The sequence below is a fragment of the Trichoplusia ni genome, chromosome 16, assembly GCF_003590095.1.
Source record: "Trichoplusia ni isolate ovarian cell line Hi5 chromosome 16, tn1, whole genome shotgun sequence".
Classification (NCBI taxonomy): domain Eukaryota; kingdom Metazoa; phylum Arthropoda; class Insecta; order Lepidoptera; family Noctuidae; genus Trichoplusia; species Trichoplusia ni.
Genome location: NC_039493.1, coordinates 5,873,955 through 5,894,549, shown reverse-complemented (window position 1 = coordinate 5,894,549; position 20,595 = coordinate 5,873,955). Strand labels below are relative to the sequence as shown.

Below are 20,595 nucleotides of genomic sequence, written 5' to 3'. Positions count from 1 at the left end.
TTGTGGAAAAGAGAGGCCGCTCTAACATGTTGTGCTCTATCTATCAACTGCAGTATATGTTTTAGGAGGTGGTAGTAAGCCCCCAGTATCTAGAACGCATTGGCGATGAGTACTATAGATACTCATGTAAACTAGGGAACCTCTTTGGAGGAAAGGGAAGGAACCATGTGGTCCAGTTTAGAAAGCCCGATTTTCATTTAAATTGAACCATTGTTTTACGGGCTTGCTCGTAAGGAAGTTGGAACTTAAATGTGCTTTTAATACTCCAGGTAATCTTTATTGTTGATGTTCTGTTTTGTCACGATCGTGAACTGGTTGGATTAAATTTTACTACAGAATTAGCGTTTTCATGTTAAAATAAAAGTTTTTATACGCTCAACAATTACGTATTCGTTAGTGAAATTACCTTTATTTCTAACGGCCATGTTGACAGAACCTTTTTTATAGTCGGGTGTCGTGCACATTACTCGTATAACCTCATAAACGAATAATAACGCTCGTACTAACAGAAATATAACCTACGAATTAACTGGCTTGTTTGTTTGTAGCATTGTAAACACTTACACTGCAGACTATTTTACCATAAGGATAAGTTAATTAAAGTAAAATTCTAAAATAAGATATGACGAAGGTTTGCTGTTTTGAAGTTGATGTGAAAAAGTAATTTGAAAGTCATTCACCTTTAGGCTACATTTGGCAGTGGCAGAGTTAATTTGACTTGCTTAAGAGCTTCTCAAGGCACTTTTGTCGCAAATGTATAAAGTTTGACTCACTTTTTTTCTCAGTGCCCAATTTCTTGCTAACTTTATCATGTCTAACTTAATTAAATATTTTATCTTTCGGCTAGGTTTTGAGGGATAAAAGATATAAGAGTCTCTTACATAATTTGTAAAATATTACATAACCAGTCCAGTCGATGTGTATGTATTTAATCACGCCTACAAACTGCATGATCTTGATTTTCTGATCAAAATAAATCTGCTCTATATACATTCAGTGACCGCAATCCAGTCTAACCGCTCTAGAGATTTCGTTGGCACCAACTGACTAGAAAATGCAACGTGGTTCCCTAACAACTCGTCGTCAAGAGACCCGTTGCTATGCGCGGCAGCTAAAAATTTTTTTTCAATTCTGCTCAATAATCGGGTAAAGGTTACCCAGTTCCATGGTGTAGCTTGCTGACGTCACAGCGTTGTTAGGCAACCGTATTTGATATTAACAGCTGTGCGATTGCGAATTCTGACTGTTTGATACCCTACTCATTTGCTGCTTTTGTTATATTCCTCATACCTACTATGATTGATAACTAATGTGCTGTTTGTATGTGTGTATGTGGGGTGGGATAGCCCAAATGTTATGACGAATGGAAGTTGAAGAAATGTTTAAGGAGTGATTGTGAATTATTTTATGATGTTCGGACATGAAAATGGTATGAAAATCGATGACCCAGATCAAATATTAATCTGCAGTGAGGAAATATTTTGAAGAATAGCCTAAATACGTTTAACAAATACCAGTGTTTTAGTTTAGTTTTAATGAATTCATGCTAATTAGGAATGAAAAGATCGATGCATAAAATCTAGGTATGCAAATATTTTACTACCTAGAAACATACGATATAAGAATTTTATGCACAAATATGTAGCATGCAGAAATTATACGAAGGTCTCATGAAAAATTAAAAATGTTTTCACCTGGTTTTAACAAAATTGTAATTAATAATCCACTAGGTATCTAAAATGTGTATCAAACAATAAAAACCATATGCAGTCATACTAGGTATATTTTTGGAATAAAACAGTGAGGTACAAACTAAACCTAGCCTCGATATAGGTACTCAGCTGATCATAGCTATAACCAGAACAGTATTATAGGACTTTCCCTGTCTGCCGACACCCCATTGCCAAGTTCACAGCCCCTAACTGTCATTGCTATCGATTAGACATACAAAGACACACACGTCAAATCAACTTAAATTTTACATTAGGTAAAAGCCACGCTCACGTCAATGGCGGCAGTCGATTATTTTCCAATTTTAGTTAATCGTCCACGGTATAGATACGGGTAATAGAACCTTCGGTATCGAGACGTTTTTTTATGTCAGTACGATGTAAGTCGTCGGCTTGATTAGGTTTATTAGAGCTCGTTCTGTGTTGTCGCCTTTTGTTTGTTATTGTATCTGTGACTAGGATACGTGACGGAGTTGTCTTTTTTTTGGATAGTTTGCGGGTTGTGATGAAATGTGGATTTTTTGTCAATAATCATACAAAGTACACTACTAACAGCGTTGTTTGATCCTGATTGGATAATATAAGCTTGTGATCCTAGTGACTATTTATTTACATGAGAAAAGAGTGAAGCATGATTCATAATAAATATCCATAAGTTACGCATATGTAACGCCGTTTTCGGTTCATCGGTTTCGAATAGTTTTGATGCAAATGTGGATGTAAATCGTATGTGAACTATTTCGTTCTCCAATAAGGTTGATATGTGTTTTCACCTTCGCGCTCGGCCGTGCCCGGTGCGTGCGTCACGGTTCATTGCCTTGACTACGGAAAGAGATCCTAATATGGCGGGTAGCGCAGGCGCAGGATTACCTTGCGCCAACGCAGACTGAACTCATTCCGAGCAATCCGTCTATCAGAGCAGCACATATTATTTGACCGAGGAATGTAGTTAAATACATATAAAATACTGTCAAAAATGTGCTGTTCGTGGTTAAGATGTCGACGGCGAGTCGCCGATTCGACTGAAAACAATGCTCCAATGGAAGCATTTGAAAAATCTGAATCGCCTAGTGAAGAGGTGGTGGATGAGGAACAAAAACCGACGCCGAAGTCACGTAAGACTCCACTGTTAATATGCACCACGTTTGCGATGATACTTCATAACGATACGCTTTTCACACTTTTTTGGAGATATTTCTTTTGCACAATGATCTAGAATAAGATATTACGTCAGTATGATTCATGGATATGTTAGGTATGCTCGAATTTGGACAAAGTAATGACTGCATGACGGTTGTTTTTGCTTATGAGATTTTGCCTAAAAGCATTGCGTGACTTAAGTTCGTTTAAGGCCAGAGATTGCCTGATTAATACTTTGTTAAAAACCATGCAAAAAATATTTTTGCAGTTGTCTTAAGCACCTGTAAAATATTTTCGTAAACAGATTTATATGGAGCTACACTCTATATAAAGAGGCTTGGATTAGCACACATATCCAACGTTTTGCATAACGTAATCTGTATTGTATGCGAAATATCAACACGGTTATGAATTTTATACGTGGGTGACTGTGCCGTTAACGCAATAATTCTAGCCTTAAACAATCTTAAGAGAGTTCGATATTTTAAAGTTTTTACCTCAATCAAACAATATGGGCACACGCTGTATTCTAAAAATATTTCGAGTTTAAACATCTACGCATTTTGGTGAAAACCAGGAAGATCCTTATTATAGTGTGTAGAAGTTCAGTAGGATCCATGTATTTAAAAAAAATATAGAATTGGTACCAGATGCTTTTTGCGCGGGAAAATTATTGTTGGCAGTTGAGAACCCTTTTTTGTGATAAAAACTTTGAATTATTTCTTATTTACAGTAAATAAATGAGGATTATTTTAATGTTTGTTTCTTTCATAAGATCATCTAATTATTAGATTAATTATTATTAAGCTAGCATAAGCTATAAGTTACCAAATCATTTGTGATGTTTGTCTACAGCGCCGTCACGGGTGACGCGGAACAACCAGATGCGGTTGTCGAACGCGGCCGGCGCGTACACGAACGGCCACGGGGGCGACACGACGGGCAGGCGGGGCGCCGAGAACGTGCCGCCGCCGCAGCAGCCCCCACAGCCCGCGCCCACTAACACTAGGATTACACAACAGGTACACTAACAACATCAAATCCCAAGTATCCCGTACCTACTTTAAGTATATCTTCTGTATTCTTGATATAGATATAGATTACATCTTGACAGATGATGTTGCATAGATTGTTCATCATATACCTACGTACCGAGGTGCCACAGAAAAACTCACCCCCTTTTTGTCACACCCCTTACCCCGTCCTATCCTGTTCCCGTTCCTAGCAACCTCCCCCGTCCGGCGGTCGGTCACGAGCCGGCAGCACGCCGAGCGCCGCTTCCGTACCTCAAGGCTTGCAGCAGTCACCTTACATGCCGCACTTGCAGAGGAGGATCCACAATGTTAAAGAGGTTCCGTTCCATTTCCTTTCCCTCTTTCCTCATCCCTTTAACTATTATTTATTTCAGATATTAATTTTTTTGTAAGTAAGGAGTAGTTGATGGTCAAGTTAAGGGAGATGAATTTGTTTATCGATTTTAATTTTTTGTATGGTGAAAAAGAAGGAACATTTCGAATTGGGAATTGATGTGAAACCAATAAATGGCATTCGTAGTCGTTGAGGCTAGACCTTCTTGTGAAGAACTGACAGCGCCAGCATAAGAGATGCCACTCTATGTCAAAAATTATAGTCTTTGTTTCACAACTATAGGCGCTAGATTGAAGATTGAAGTCGAAGAGGTGTTATACCTTTGTTTTCTCCAAAGTAGGAAAGAATCAATGACTTATATCCTTACGGTAGTATAATAGGTGTATTGTATGGTGTGGGCAGTTCACGAGCGGCAGCGCGGCGAGCGGCGGCGCGGGCCGCGCGGCGGCGGTGGCCTCCACGGTGTCGGTGCCGCACGCCGTGGCGTCGGGCGCCGTGCGCCGCTCCAACGTCGTCAAGGAGGTCGAGCGCCTCAAGGAGAACCGCGAGAAGCGCCGCCAGCGGCAGGCCGAGCTCAAGGAGGAGAAGGTACACGAACACACACACACATCGCAATCTCTAACCAGCTAATGACGATAGGGTAAGGTTAGGTTACCGAACTCGAGCAGGAGAGGATTACATAAACTCACCCGAATCGCTCCTCATACCAATGATTATGAAGTCCTATGTAATTTGTTACAAGGCAAGGTGCCTTGTTATAGCGGCCTTAAAGGCCAATATTGCAACATTTGCAACTCAGAACACCTTGCCCAGTCTTCAAATAACAGTTGTAGTATGCTTAGTTTTTTTGACATTATTTACATAATATTTAAATAGAAATTCATAAATAGTGAAATTACTGTTCCTGATGATTGCAGTTTTAGAACTAGTGAAATTATTAACTACGGCATCTTTTTTTCTACAAAACCAAAATATTATTAACTTTGCTTTGCAAATTCCAGGAAGCGTTAATGAACATGGACCCTGGCAATCCGAACTGGGAGTTCTTAGCGATGATCCGGGAGTACCAGAACAGTATCGAGTTCAGGCCGCTGACTGGCAACGAACCTGTAGAGGACCATCAAATCACTGTCTGCGTCAGAAAGAGGCCGCTTAATAAGAAAGAAAATGCTAAAAAAGAGGTCAGTATTTTTTTAATGCCTACTTTTTTTGTAGAAATTGAAGAGATAGATGACGATAACGTCTAAAGATAGTTAAACATTATACAGGTTATTAAAATGTGTGACCTGTATCAGAGTGTTACTTAACTTAAAATAATGTGTATCGTCACTTTGTAATGGTTCCAGGTGGACGTAATAAGCGTGCCGACGAAAGACCAAATGATCGTCCACGAACCGAAGAACAAGGTAGACCTCACGAAATACCTCGAGAACCAGAAGTTCCGCTTCGACTACGCGTTCGACGACTCGTGTACCAATGAAGTTGTCTACAAGTAAGTAAACACAGACAAAACAATTAATTATAAACTCTATGCCTATCTGCTAAGGTATATTATTCTGCAAGCAAATGCTAGTTGCCGTTTTTAACACATCATTTTTACATTGCAGATATACGGCAAAGCCGTTGGTGCAGACAATATTCGAAGGTGGCATGGCGACGTGTTTCGCGTACGGACAGACTGGCTCAGGCAAGACGCATACCATGGGTGGTGACTTTCAGGTAATATGCTCAATACAATTTGAAAAAATAGCAATACAGAAGCATAATTTGCTATAATAAAATGAGATATCAATGTCGATTATTCAAGTATAATTTGTTACATGCCCTTTTAATATTTAATAACTTTTTTTAATGCTAACGTATAAAGTTGTACGCGTTACGACGTCGTGCCTTAATCATGATACACATAACCATTTCCCTATCCTGTATTCATATGTGAACAATTCTATAGTTTAAGTATTGTATTTGATATTTACAAATATTCTTGTGCGTGTTCCAGGGTAAAACGCAAGACTGTAAGAAGGGTATATACGCGATGGCGGCGCGCGACGTGTTCGCGTACCTGAAGTCACCCAAGTACAAGCCGCTCAACCTCATCGTGTCGGCTTCCTTTTTTGAGATATACTCGGGCAAGGTGAGGCAAACTAAACTATTTAGAACACGTAATTAGAGGTATCGCAAATCAGAAACTTTGATTTGTTGCGTATCTAGTAGGCAACATTTCATATGTAATTGGTTGATTTGCAAGCATTTCATATCATTACTACTAGCAAACAAAAGTGCTTGCTCGAGCCCAAAGAAATAAAGTTATTATAGCATATCGAGTGTATCCCCAGGTGTTCGACCTGCTGGCGGACAAGGCGAAGCTGCGCGTGCTGGAGGACGGCAAGCAGCAGGTACAGATCGTGGGGCTCACCGAGAAGGTGGTCGACAACGTGGACGAGGTGCTCAAGCTCATACAGCATGGCAACGCCGCCAGGACTTCCGGACAGGTACACACGCTCACAACCCATTAACCTAGCCATTATTTAATCTATGAAAATTATTTTTAAACTGATTTTCCATTGAAGCGAAGCGAAATTGCAGATCGGAAAGAAAAAGCAAAAATATTAACTAATTTCATGAAAATCACCCCCTTTCCTCTATCATGTAACCTTACTGCTAAATATTTCTTCGTTTTTCTGCTTTGCAGCCTCGGTCCGCTTCAATGAACTGATAACCCTTAACTTCTTAAGCACCAGAGAGCTGAGAGAACGTAAATTCCCGTGATAACACTAACCAATTAGAAACAACGAGGAGGCTTATACCAGCACTCGGTAAAATTGGCTAATTTACAAAATATGGCGGCTATCTAAATCAATCAACAAATAATTTAATTTAATTCATCTTCACTTTCCAGACGTCAGCGAACTCAAACTCGTCCCGGTCGCACGCGGTTTTTCAAATAGTAGTGCGGTCGCCGGGCATGCACCGCGTACACGGGAAGTTCTCACTCATCGACCTCGCGGGGAACGAGAGGGGCGCCGACACCTCCTCCGCCAACCGGCAGACGCGTAAGTACACTATGCTGTCGTAGTGGATGATAGAGAAAGATAATTCATATGAATTTTCCGAATGTTCGTGAGAGTAAATTACCATCAAAATGTCTTTCAACTAGTATGCTTTGTAATGTTTTAAAACCTACTTTTTTTTCGCTAAAACCGTTTTGTGTATAGTTATGATTTGAATGCTTGCAGGCATGGAGAGCGCCGAGATCAACAAGTCCCTGCTGGCGCTGAAGGAGTGTATCCGCGCGCTGGGCATGAAGGGGCAGAACCACCTCCCGTTCCGCGTGTCCAAGCTGACGCAGGTGCTGCGCGACAGCTTCATCGGCGACAAGTCCCGCACGTGCATGATCGCCATGATCTCGCCCGCCATGTCCTCCTGCGAGCACTCGCTCAACACGCTGCGCTACGCCGACCGCGTCAAGGAGCTGGGCACGGACGCGCCCGCGCGCCGCGACCCCGACGTGGACATGGAGCCTGCGCGGGAGCTGCCCGACCTCGCGCAGCTCCGGGACCTCAATGTAAGCCATGCTCCGCTCCGGGCGTACCCACGTGCCACTGGCGAATGTATTTAACGAACTTATACTACGTCAGAAGGCAATTTTCCCACGTTTTTATCCACTCACTTTTTAAACTGTGATACCGCAACCACTACATACCTATGCCCGTTTTTAGAGTTATAGATTATATATATTTTCGGATATACAATCTATAACTCTAAAAACGTAAATAACGTGTTCTACACTCACTATTTCCCTGACCTTTCCAGGAGGGCGATATGTCAGCAGAAATGTACACTTTCCACGAAGCCATCGACGAGATGCAACGCGCCGAAGAGGAAGTGTTAGATAACCACAAGGCCATCTCCGACTACCTGCAACACGCCCTGCAACGCTGCAACCAGCTGCTCGGCATCACGAGGGATGTCGACTACGACCAAGACGGTGAGTTGTACGGAAATACTTCGCAACAGGCACTGCAACCTACATTGAAAACCTATATAACCTATTATTATATAACTCCTGCTATGTAGATAGTGCATTTTGGTTAACTTTGATGTATTGTCTATATATTTATGTACAAAGATATGGTGTATAATGAGATCCTTGTGAGTATTAGTGTCGCCTACGCGTGTGTGTGTGTGTGCCTGACGTGTGCGTGTTGCAGGCGTGTGGGTGTGTGGTCGCAGCAAGCGCCAGCGCGGTGTTGGCACTCGACGTCGGCGGCTGTTAGGTTTGCGATACTCTGCGTACAATGCCACAGCTCAGCTGTAACGAGTCATGTAACACCGGTACTGGTCGCGGATACTATTCCAATATGGGTCTAGGTCCGTGCATATACAAATCGCCAAACGAACAAATATTTTTCACTATCTTCTTGCATTTGCAATATAAGTATTTATTTATCAAGCAATGTATCAAATTATTCAATTAAATTAACAAAGCCCAAACAACTGAAAATTAAATCGGTATTAAGTTATCGCATAAGCTGAATTGGATAATACTTATGCATATAAAAAAAAAAACATCTAGAGAACAAAATGGCCGGTTTGACTTCCCGCCTGTAGAAGATAAATTAAATGTAAGAAAAAAAATAGTGTTTCCAGACGATACTATAGTATGATTATTATGATTTTATGTATATTATTCTTAAACTCGAGTAACGTTATATGAATAAAATTGAATTCAAATCTTATACCGAATATGTTTGGGAATATAAACGGTTTGCTATTTGTACGGACCCGACCATAGTATAAGTTTTAACCATCACGTCGATCATGCCAATGCTGTCGCTCAAGGGTCAATTGGTTTAAATATTCAAAATTTAATACGTAACCATAATATTTTATATTAATATTAATAATAGGAATACTGCTATCTGTTATATTCTTATTTGCTTAAATATATTGTTTATGTTTTTACTTGATGAAAAGAAATTTATAATCAATCCGGAAATTGTCAGTTTTACTCCTCATATTCAGGTTTTCTTTGAATCAATAATATTTGCTGGACTTTTTAATCTGATTAACGCTCTCAGTAGAATATTAATAATACATTTAAATAATTAAGTACTTCACCCTGCCTCACAAAAATATGCTTCAATAAATACTAATTAAAAAAAGTATATCACTTGATTCGTTGTGTCGTCGCTACGTCGTAAGTATATCTCATCATTTCGATACCTTCACCTGATTATCAATTACCGTATACTCAAAGACTGCACTGAAGTGCTGTTAACTAATTTAAGATGGTTCTTTGCATAAAAAGAAATCGTAGCGACGTCACAACGGCTCGTGCCTCGGCATAGTCGTCACTGTCTGATATGTCGTGTGTGTGTGTGTGGCAGCCTACGCGACGCAGTGGGAGGAGCTGCTGAACGAGCAGCTGGCGGTGCTGGCGCAGTCGCGGGACCTGGTGGCGGAGTTCCGCGCCAAGATGCAGCAGGAGGAGCACATCTCCCGCCGCATCCAGCCCGCCAGGCACCACTAGCAGCCGCCGCCCGCCGCCCGCAACATCTCTCTACTAGCATGAGTGCAACATTTCCTACCACTGTCGATGGAATGGTTTCACGACTGATGAGCCGCGAACAACGTACGCTGTATTCTTTATGTAAGGGTCGAGCTTGTTACAAATTTAGAACAATACATCAATGCTATTGTTTATGCCAGCTTGTGTTGTCCAAACAACAGACTGACCACTAGTCGTCTCATATTTTGCCTTATTTATAAATAAAACAGATTGAAATAAGACAATTCATATTTTGTAAGACACGTCTAAGAAGAAGGCCGCGAGTGCTCCCGTTAGAAAATGTACAAAAATAGAACATTTTGAAAATAGCATAAACATAGAATTTTTGAAATGGAGCTGAAAGAAGAATGTCATTTACAATTCTAAAACTTGATTATTAAGTAAATATGAATCTCTGTATTCGTAGGGAGTTGGTTGTAACGAATAATTTGTTGGTCTCTACGCTGCGCGCGCTTCTCGCTGCCACAAGATGGCGGCCAGCATGGCGGTCTCACAGCCCAGCCGCTGACAGAAATTACAGTGTATAAAGTAATCAGTATTGAAATTAAAATTCAATGTTTGATGACCGTGTGTAGCTGGCCTACTAGCCTACTGTATAATCGCTTCAATTATTATTTGCCCACGCTCCAAAAACAGTGCGAGTTGTGACCACTTTGATCAATATATTGTAAAGCTTAGTGTACCGAGGTATGTGCCGTCGTGTTGAAAATGAGAGACTGTTTATTAGTAGTGTTTGAAGCACAAATGATGGTCGGCCGGCAGCTTACCCGCGCGGCTTGGGACGCGCCACTTTAGCGCTTAGTTGTAATTATGTAACGTTCAAAATGGCGTGTCGCTGCCGTGTGTGATGCGGCGTGAGACAAAACGTGCTATTACGAGTATCGATAGTAAGGTCGTACTTTTAGTTTCTGTAATAGTTGTATACAGTACTAAAGTTAATTGAGGTCTGAGTTCACTTATTGACTAAACACGTTCCTTTTTGAGATGTTGCCCGTAAATTAAGTTGATTCTGTCCACGCGACTGTCAATAAATGAACGCAGGCCTACCCTCATACTGACGATATAGAAGCGCGTGTTGGGTATCGATAGATACTGGCTATCGTTCGATACCTGCCACGTAATCGAATCATGTAAATGTAAGGTGCGAGACATTACCCTATTAACGTTAAGTCACATATTCAGGATGCATTTAACTTTCGCTAATGGCCTATTGTCGAACTGTAGATATTTTTTATATACCGGGAGAAGGAAGTACAAACGTATCAGTGAGGCGGTCCCAGTGAGTGCGGAGTAGTTCCTCGTTGGCGTGACTAGACGGCTGCAGCGGGAACTAGAGTCGCCAGCTTCTACATTACTAGTATTGTTATTGAGCTGGACTCGTCTATTTCAATAAATTGTCTTGTACGCGCTACCAATATCCAATCGGTTACGTTGTTCATTACGGAGAGGCCACATTCGTTTGGTCTGATGCCCTAGTCGCGCCAATGTCAGTTGTAGTCGAATCTGTCAAAATCCTACCCTGAATATAAATTTTACAACCTGACGCTTTAATTTTCATGTTTGGCCATGCTTGTCTCAATCCAAGCCTGGTCAAGCAATGCTTGTCCTAATTTTAGCTATTTTGAAATGGTTTTAGTACACTTGGCCCCTTATTATTTGGCCAAGTTACGGTTTTGACGGATAGATACTGTGTTGCTGTAATTTATTTCCAAGACTAAATTGTTTTGTGGTACTATCGGCATACAAAGTACTCGGAATGTTGTGAAATAATTGTTAAAAATTAGATGTTTGGATGTATAGCGTTTTAAAATATGCGCGATGATGAAAGATTGTTTTTGTCTTAAGTGTTTTCTACATTGTTTCCTTTTATATATTTTGATTAAACGAACACTTTTGTAATATAAGTTCACTGACAAATTTAATTCCTAAAAATTATGAGGGAAGCCAAAAGCAATCTTTTTGAAAGTATACTAACGAAACCTGTTGTTTGATGATGTATAAATGTTTGATATAATGTGATCGTAACATATCCGTTGCATATGAACTCGCTTGTTATTCTCTCGTTGTAAACGTTACTATTGTTTGCCGACCCTCGGTTGTTGATGACAATATCTGTGTTTTGTTTGTGTGTGTTTACGCGACATATCTGTTACCATAGTAACTGTATACTTGTTATTCTGATTTACTTTAGTTCCTAGAACTACCACATTTATTTGTTTTCAATCATAGTTACCTTCTTATGGTTCTGCTTCCTTTACAAGTAACAATTAATGTTCTATAAATACGCACAAACGAAACACAATATTCTTTTAATACTAATTACGTAAATTCGCGTGTAGTTTGGCTAGATTTGTAAATGTTGTGTTAAGACTTCACCCAGTCGCAACTCTGGGGAAAATTTCAAGATTTATGAAAACATTCCACGTTTTGAGATTATACTGTAACTACCTTATGAATAATATTGGCCATTCCTAAAGAACAAAACCTAACTTTGTTTCGAAATTCTTGAAACAATTTTATTACCGATCGAATATGCATTTACTTGAACCATCTTGAGATTTTTCCTTTAGTTATAAGCTATAACTTTCAATAAAACAATAATAAATACAGCCTTATAAAGTCGTTAGTTTATGACCTTAAATGTTAGCATGAGAAAAATGTTATATACAGAGGAATGTCCAGTTATATCATGTCACGGCAACACTTTAAGATTTATTAAATAAATTGGTTGTAAAACAGTTGTCATTTTTTTACATAACAGATTATTCCTATGTATGGTGCTTGGATTAATTAGGCCTTTACTATGGCATGGTATAGCTCGATATTCATTGGTCTATGAATTCGTTAACTTAGTGCTCCGAATGTGAGTTATGTAGGTGGAAATTCTGCTTTTGCGTTTATTTTTAATTTCGAATTAAGAGAACGCAGTCGCGGCTGTCAACTATGCACCTACAGCAGTTACACTCGGGGCGCACTTGTATCATTCGATAGCTCTGATACTTATTTGTAAAGAGATCAACGTCTCGTTTCGCTTGTGTAACGCTTTTCATGTAATAACTGCCCGGGTACTTGTTGACACCGGCAGATTGTGACTAGACCCCGCGGGCGCGAGCATAGCTCCCGACCGCGTTTTTGAACTTGTCTTTTTTACATAACGTGTTTTACTGCGGAAAATAAGTTAGAACGTTATGCATTGTGATTATTGGAAACTTAGGAATGCTGCTTGGTTCGACAGATTACATTTACCGCGGTAAACGCGTGCGTGTGTTTATCGCGACTACTTACCTGACATGGGCTGGTGAGATAAATTTCTATACACAGATATTTACTCCTACCGTAATATTGTAATTTATTTAAATAAAAACCATTGTCGTTTATTAAAAATCGTAAAACTCGTTTTTTTATTATTAATAAAAATAGTAAAACTACTTAAAAGACTATGTAACTATGTAAGTTGTTCAAGTCAGTACATTATAATACATTTTTCTTTTTTGTAATGGGACTTATTTATTATATTGTGATAATACGTGCAAATGCCATTTGTTTGTGTCCCCGAGCCGCCGCCAGCGCGGACCCCCCCTCTCGCCTATGCTCCATTCTAGACCACGCTTATCGTAGAATGGAGTATAGAACGTGGTCCTCTCCAAACATGCGCAAATTTTTCGTTTGTAATTGGAATATTAACTACAACTTACAGACTGCGAAATATTAATAAAAAATATAACCCAAATGTTTGTAGTTTAATCTCTGCTCATCTGGTGCTAGGTCTAGAATCGCTTATAACCATAACCTCTCGGGTCTAAAGGCTCAATAAACTTTTGCTTCTGTTTTAATGAAATATAGTTAATTTTGACAATTTAGTCTGATTAAAAGGGGAATTTAGTGGGATGTAACCGAATGTTTACCGAACCACTCGGATATTTTCACAAAGTTTAAATATAGTGAACAGTTATGTCGACATGAGCTAGTTACATTTACCTTAGAAAATTGTTTCGTGTTATAAGCTCACTTAAAAGTAAACCTTTGTAAATTGTTGGTGACATTTGGACTCCATAGTCAGTATTGCTTGTGTTGTGTGAATATGCGAGTGTATCTGTGCCCACGGTCCCGCACGACGCTACATCGACCCGTTCCGAGGTGACTATGTATACTGTAGCTTACAACATTATTAGATAGCGCTTATTAATAAATAAAACAAAACGAATCGGCCCTCTGTATCAGAGCGGCTGCTGCGCCGATGTTTGATCGTACTGAACAAAATCTCTCTTACTATAATTATTATACGTTTTTTTTAATAATTGTAATATTATCGAGATTGTAACCGCGTTGGAATGAATTAGTTTTTGTATAGAAGCGTTTGAATAAATGAACAAGTGTTGAATGCTGGTGCGGCGCATTCCCGCTGTAGTTGTCTAGTTAAATGCTTTATTATAAACTTTATTTTAACATCGCACATTATAATAAATTAATCAAAATTGACTTGATGTTTTATTGTTTTATTTCGTAAATTTGTTTGCCTCTGCCAATTCTTACTATTCATGTAAAAATGTAATCAAAGATTTATCTAAAATCTAGGAATGCTGTCAGCCCGAGTAGCAAGGTAATGAAAACTGGAGAATAAGGTGTAATAAAATGATTAAATAAAAACAAAACATTCAAAGTACTTAGCTTTATATTAGAGCAAGTTTGTACTGGTATCATGGAAATGCAAATAAATAGTCGCATGTAAATACTGGAAGACAACACAAACTAGTCTAAGTACATCAAAACAGGTATCTCTACATAAAGGTACATTACGGCAACTTGGCCAGCGAAGTTATACAGCTCCATATAGCCCATCGTGTGGTTACAATTGATTTCATGCATTGTATATGATAGTACTTACCCAATAAGTAAACCAGTTACAACTTTATGAATAAAAAAGGTGGAAATATAAGTAATAATTTGCACATCAATAACAAGCTACAAATACTTATAAAGTAAACACTTTGACCAATTGAAGTATATTTAAAGCTAAATAAGAAAATACACAATTAATTTTTGAAATTAAAATGGCAATGCAACACGCCTTGTGTGACGTAATTTTTATCGAAAAGCCACGCACTCAACAGACTCATTAATTATAATTTAACATTTTTGTAATAAAAAATTACATCATAATTAAGAACGGGTAAATGACAGAATCAAATTGATTGCGCGACTTCTTACAGCTAGGAAAGGAAGTACTACGTAACGGTTACCTAATTATTATCAGTGATTTTCCCGCCGAAATAGAATGTAGATACTTCCGTATCACATTCTATCTCAAATACAATAAAACACAACAAGTTATGAACGTTAACCGTTATTCTACAAAACAATAACAATATTATTTCCATACCTGAAAATTTGTGCATACCTAAGCTAGACATAAATAAATATCTACTTAATAATTTATCAAATATCACAGCACCTTTAGTGATGTCGAATCAATCAATAATTTAAGTTTCAGTATTTACAATTATCTATATAATTTCATTTTGTTGAATTTCAGATTTGTTAGGGAACACATAGCAGGCGAAATTATTTATCATGTTAACATTCACACAGTTAATTAGATGTTGTAAAAATATATTTTTATCATAATTATGCCTATTACATTTTTCTATACCTGTTTGTAAAACTTTGTAAAACAGAAATAAATATATTTACATTATAGTACCTAGAACCGATTAGTCAAATTAAAATGCATTCTGTTAAGATTACCGGAATAACTATTCTATATTCTAATTATTTCTTTGGTTAGTTAATTTAGTGCAGAGAGTATGATGTAGGTCATAGCGCCGTATATTGAGCACATATATTTTATGTTTAAAAGTGGTAAAGTTCGTAAGTAGTCAAATACAAAATAATATTTGTAAAACTGGTACACTATATTATGATTGCAGCACTAAACTGGTTTTAGTCTATAATTTTTGTCAGTAAGCTTTAAAAATAACAAATAGTAGCGCGAAAAATAACATTATAATATATCACAGTGTATATTCCGAAACAGTGCGGCTTTATACAAAATGAAATAATAATTGGCTAGTTTATTAAAAACCACTATTACACAGATACAACTAACAAAGATAAAGGAACATCCATTGTTGTAAATTAATGCTCAATGGTTCTTGGGCTGATTTAGCATGCCTGCCAGCAGGCAACAAGGTGAAAGAAAGTAATTCTATTATCAAACATATTTACAAATGCACCGGAAAATATTATTTACATTGAAAAGTTAAGTACTGAAGTGAAACTACTTTTACGGATTTTATCGCGGTTTAATTTTAGATTTTAGTTCCCGACGTTTCGACACCTTTGCAGGTATCATGGTCACGGGCAGACTGAGATGGTGTTCGTTTTGACAGAAGATTTTGCTCGTTCTACCTTCATATTTTAATTAATTATTTGTGGTCCGACCTACGCAGTATGAGCTCACTGTGTCTTGATGTCTTGCAGCGCTGCTCTTGGGTTTGGCCTTGAGTTTACTTAGTATTGGGTCCCAAGTAGGTAGGGGATATCAAATTAAACCGCGATAAAATTCGTAACAGTTGTTTCATTTCAATGTCTAACATTCGCGTAAACCTAAGAAACCACAGTTAAGTACTGTTTTCTACACAACTCGACAATGTCAAACGGAACAATAAATACAAATATTTAAAACACGAAAATACTGATTTCTTGTTATGGGTAATCCGTGTCCAATTTCTAAGGCGTTGTTATGTACATACACATGACGCTCGTTGCATAAGTTGTGACATCACGTCTTGGTGCATTAATACTACGTGATGCCAAAGCCCGATAACGTTATTTAATACGTACGTATACTGTAACTAAACACGGTTTTCGATAAGAACGATCCTAACGGGTAGTAGTCCGATTATACTGTGTTTAATAGATTTAGGTGTACATCTTTGACTGTTGACAGAGATTTGTGCCAACCTTCAGTTTTTATATCAGTAGGTCTCGTGCTCATTGCTACGATGTTAACGGTCACGAGTTTCAAACAAGAGGCAGGTAGTTAGTAGGAGAAAAAATATCCAAGTCTATTATGCTATCAACAATTATATGCAACAACAAAAAAAACATAATAAATTACTCGCGCACGTCAGCTTTAAGCTTTCAAATAAATAAATAATTTCCATCAAATCCCCACTTAACTTGTTTAAATCTAAAAATGGCTACAAGAAAACTATAGTTAAATACATAAGACATTTCTCGAAAAAAATATGCTAGCACGATTCACAATTTTATCACGTGCATTATATGCATCAATCAAGACGTACGTACAGTAGACCAGAGAAGTGGCAATACTGGACATTATGAGCGCCTTTACTAAACATTTGACTTCCGACCTTGGCTTTGTTGGCAGGGTCAAGTTCACAGCATGTCGTCGTCGAAGCCCTCGCCTGTCAATATGTGAGGGTCACCGATCGCGGGCACCATGTGGGAATACTCGCTGGTTGCCCACAGGTACAAGTTTAATGTGCGCTCTGTACATTGCCCGATGAATCTGCAATGAGAAACAATATATTATAAATATTATCTTCAGAGTTTTTGGATGAAATCTAGTGTATTTTTTTCAAATAGCTTTTTTTTTATTTAGCCGAACATTGCGAGATAGGTAAGAAAAGATCGCATACAGCCAAAAATTGACAATGATAATTATTAATTTTCAAGATCTTCTTTTTACTTGCAAATATAATTACTGTGTTAACATAATATGTTAAAATACTTCTTTATAAAATCACGGTTTTAACAGTGACTTACCTAACAAAAGGTCTAACATCGCCCTCATTGGCGGTCTGCAGGTGTTGGTAATACAGATGCCGGTGCTGTTTCGCGATGATGACGGGCGGGTAGCCGGCCTGCATGAGCAGCAGGTTCATCAGCAGCCGCGACGTGCGCCCGTTACCGTCGATGAACGGATGGATGTGGACCAACTTGTAATGCGCTAACGCTGCGTATCTGGAAAATGTTGATGGAATGTTAGACCTTATTCTTTTCCTTTTTGTAGCAAACCATAAAGTTACATGTGAGAATGCTTCAACTGTTTCACCTTATTTAATTTTGAACAGCTGTATTTAATTTATTAACGACGCACACAAGTCACAGCAGAATGATGCCCTTAGGTCTTATGCTGTGTTTGTAATTGACAAATACTCTTAGACTGCCACTTAGTTAAGTGTATTACTGAGTTATGGCTGAAAATGATTTTGTTTTGGCTTGTATATGTGTTCATAGATCCGCCCACAGGGGCGGTTGTCGTGTGTCGCGGTATGATAATATATCAGATAGAGGAAGATTTTCTATGTTACTACATTTTAACTGACTTCATACGATTTCTAATATTTACGCCGAGATTTTTCTATATCATTATGTTAACTTTTAAAAGTCAAATACTGTAAAATTAGTAATGTTAACGAATTATAACTGATTTGTTCAACAGTAAATAATTAAGTACATGAGGAAAATACATGCAGTGCCACATGAAGAAGTATGGTGCATCAATATGCCTTGTAATGTCCAGCAAGCGTCAACAATACTAGAAGAGAAATGTCTAAAATGTAAATATTATGATAATTTCATAGTAAAAGTCTAAATAATGATTCATTCTGTTACTTATTTGTATGCAATCAAATAACAATATTTGTATAATACCTTACAGGATGTAGATCTAAGGCATCTTCAGAATTCAGCCACTCCAGGAACTGAGTCATGAGCCTCTGTATTTCTGAGGGCCCAGGGGGTATGTGGCCCCCAACATACACCTGTGTCCTGCGGAACTGACCCCCCTCTATAGGGTCAACATGACCCAGCACTCGTTTATGTATCTCTAATATATCTCCCATGGTTATGTCTCTTAGGCGGTACAATAATGTAGAGTTTATATACTTCATGGCGGCATCCAGACCCAAGATTTCATTGTGTTCATCTATACTCTTCCCAGACACTGCTATCCTGGTTTCCAACACACTCCTTGTCTGTTGTAAGGTCATAGTGTTACCTTCAATGGCTACTGTGTGGTAAATGTGCTGGAAATATGCCTCTTTCTTGGCTCTCCGTAAAGCTGAATTACTTTCAGGTATAGATGACAGTGCATCCCGTTTTTCATCTATTTTTCTTAACATTTCTCTATCTAAATTTTCTACAATGCTGGCAGTGCGTTGCCTGTTCATGAGCGCTCCAGTATGATCAGGGTAATTTGTTAAAGCTAATGTATACAGCTGGTCAGCTTTCACTACATCTTTTTTTGTATCTTCCAAAAACTCACCATAGTGGTTCAGTATGTCAGCGTGTTTTGGTGACAAGGCAAAAGCGTGTTGAAATAGTTTCAATGCTTTATCTGCTTTGCCAAACTTCTTCATTTCTAAAGCAGCATTTAAAGAAACTACAGCCTCTGCATCTCTGGTTTTGTCAACAGCTCTCTGTGGCACTGGACTAGGATTATCTTCCGAAATAGGTTCCAAATAGTTACCGTATAATCCATCTGGTATGGGCGCAAATGGCTTTGTAAATTTTTCTTCGTAATTTAACAATTTGTGCAGAGATATCACAACCGCAAGGGTGCACACAACGCTCGATAATATTAGCACAGTTTTACATCTATCTACAATCATTTTTGAGTTAATTTTCCATTTAAAACCACACTTCATGTTTTCAGTTTCGCTAGCCCTACCTATAAGCAACATGATTGCGTCGATCACTCGCGCGTATGTTTCGCGATAAAATCTCTGTACTGACTGCGGATGTTTTAGATTTCATCGTGTATTGCAATAATATTTCTAAACTCTAATAACAAAAAACCACGTAAGGTCATTATTAACAATTTGACATATTCAATTTGCAGACGTCAAAGTCACCTGTCATCGAAAAAGTAAACATTCTTTTGACAGAAGCGTTTCGTTATATGCAGGTACAGCAGGTAAAACGATTTACAACATAATGTCTAATGTCATAATATTTTGAGCTAGAGTTTTTCATGTTCATCATCATTTCATGTTCACAGGCTACATAAAATTTCATATTTTGAATTCTAGAAAATCTTTCGGAATTCTTCGATTTTGTATTCAGTTACGGTTATGTAAGTAAAATAATATCTTCGTTTCGAAAAGTTTCGGTTAACGATATTACATTAAGAGTAACATATTCTATTTATATTCTTGGGGCTAGATTGCACATTTGCCTTTGGAGCAACAGTGTAGCCCCATAACAGCTATCCCTACCGTTTCTGTCAGCACCTCAAGCCATTATTATCAAAATGTAAACCCCAAATCACCCTCTGCTGATACATTATTCTACCTGGTGCATCCCTTATGCAGAGATAACGAGCTTTGCAATATCAATAGCCTAAACTGTCCTTGGTCATCCCTGAATCCTGTGACTCGTCAATGGCCAGCGGCCATTATAATAATTAATAGATCATCAACTCCAGGAGGGGAAACGATTTAGTGGCGCTCTAGCTAATAGGTACTTGGCAATAGCGCCACTGAAGAGATGAGATTATGTTCACAGTAGGTACAGTACGATAAGAAGTGATATTTGCTCGTTATTTTACGGTAATCGCTGACTTATCTGACATCTGATAGCTACTTAGATCTATTACAGTAGGCAACTGTCTACAGTCAATCAGTAGAGAGTGATCGATCACCTCTCAAATGCTTAGAGATATGCTCAAAGAAGGTTGGTGACACTGACGGAGGTGTCCGGTGTATAAACCACACCGAAATGTGATAAGATAATAAAGCATTACATTTATGCTCG

At 38.4% G+C, this 20,595-nt stretch overlaps 2 protein-coding genes across 4 annotated transcripts in view; one reads left to right on the top strand and one right to left on the bottom strand.

Moving 5' to 3' along the window:
* LOC113502178 (kinesin-like protein Klp10A) overlaps positions 1–14,294 on the top strand; it is a 52,211-nt gene extending 37,917 nt beyond the window's left edge. For 2 of the 3 annotated variants that reach the window (XM_026883599.1, XM_026883601.1), the window contains 12 exons: positions 3,726–3,892; positions 4,096–4,221; positions 4,641–4,826; positions 5,240–5,419; positions 5,585–5,730; positions 5,846–5,957; positions 6,238–6,372; positions 6,575–6,730; positions 7,138–7,291; positions 7,475–7,803; positions 8,052–8,226; positions 9,629–14,294. In XM_026883599.1, the coding sequence (XP_026739400.1) occupies positions 3,726–3,892; positions 4,096–4,221; positions 4,641–4,826; positions 5,240–5,419; positions 5,585–5,730; positions 5,846–5,957; positions 6,238–6,372; positions 6,575–6,730; positions 7,138–7,291; positions 7,475–7,803; positions 8,052–8,226; positions 9,629–9,771 (2,009 nt within the window). In that variant the 3' untranslated portion in view covers positions 9,772–14,294. The remainder of the gene's footprint in view (positions 1–3,725; positions 3,893–4,095; positions 4,222–4,640; positions 4,827–5,239; positions 5,420–5,584; positions 5,731–5,845; positions 5,958–6,237; positions 6,373–6,574; positions 6,731–7,137; positions 7,292–7,474; positions 7,804–8,051; positions 8,227–9,628) is intronic. The other variant, XM_026883600.1, reaches the window with a different exon arrangement.
* A 2,062-nt stretch (positions 14,295–16,356) lies between these two features.
* Positions 16,357–19,690, bottom strand: LOC113502225 (adenosine monophosphate-protein transferase Fic). The gene is made up of 3 exons (XM_026883715.1): positions 18,493–19,690; positions 17,602–17,799; positions 16,357–17,344 (listed from the first exon to the last, which is right to left on the bottom strand). Exons 1-3 carry the CDS (start codon positions 19,521–19,523, stop codon positions 17,212–17,214), a joined length of 1,362 nt encoding a protein of 453 aa, XP_026739516.1. The 5' UTR covers positions 19,524–19,690; the 3' UTR covers positions 16,357–17,211.
* Between the last annotated feature and the right edge of the window lie 905 nt (positions 19,691–20,595).

Coding starts and splice junctions, on each gene's coding strand:
- LOC113502225 (XM_026883715.1), bottom strand. CDS start 19,523: ATGTTGCTTATAGGTAGGGCTAGCGAAACTGAAAACATGAAGTGTGGT. Junction 17,800..18,492: donor TTAGATCTACATCCTGTAAG/GTATTATACAAA, acceptor AACATTTTCCAG/ATACGCAGCGTTAGCGCATT. Junction 17,345..17,601: donor GATGTTAGACCTTTTGTTAG/GTAAGTCACTGT, acceptor TTCTCATTGCAG/ATTCATCGGGCAATGTACAG.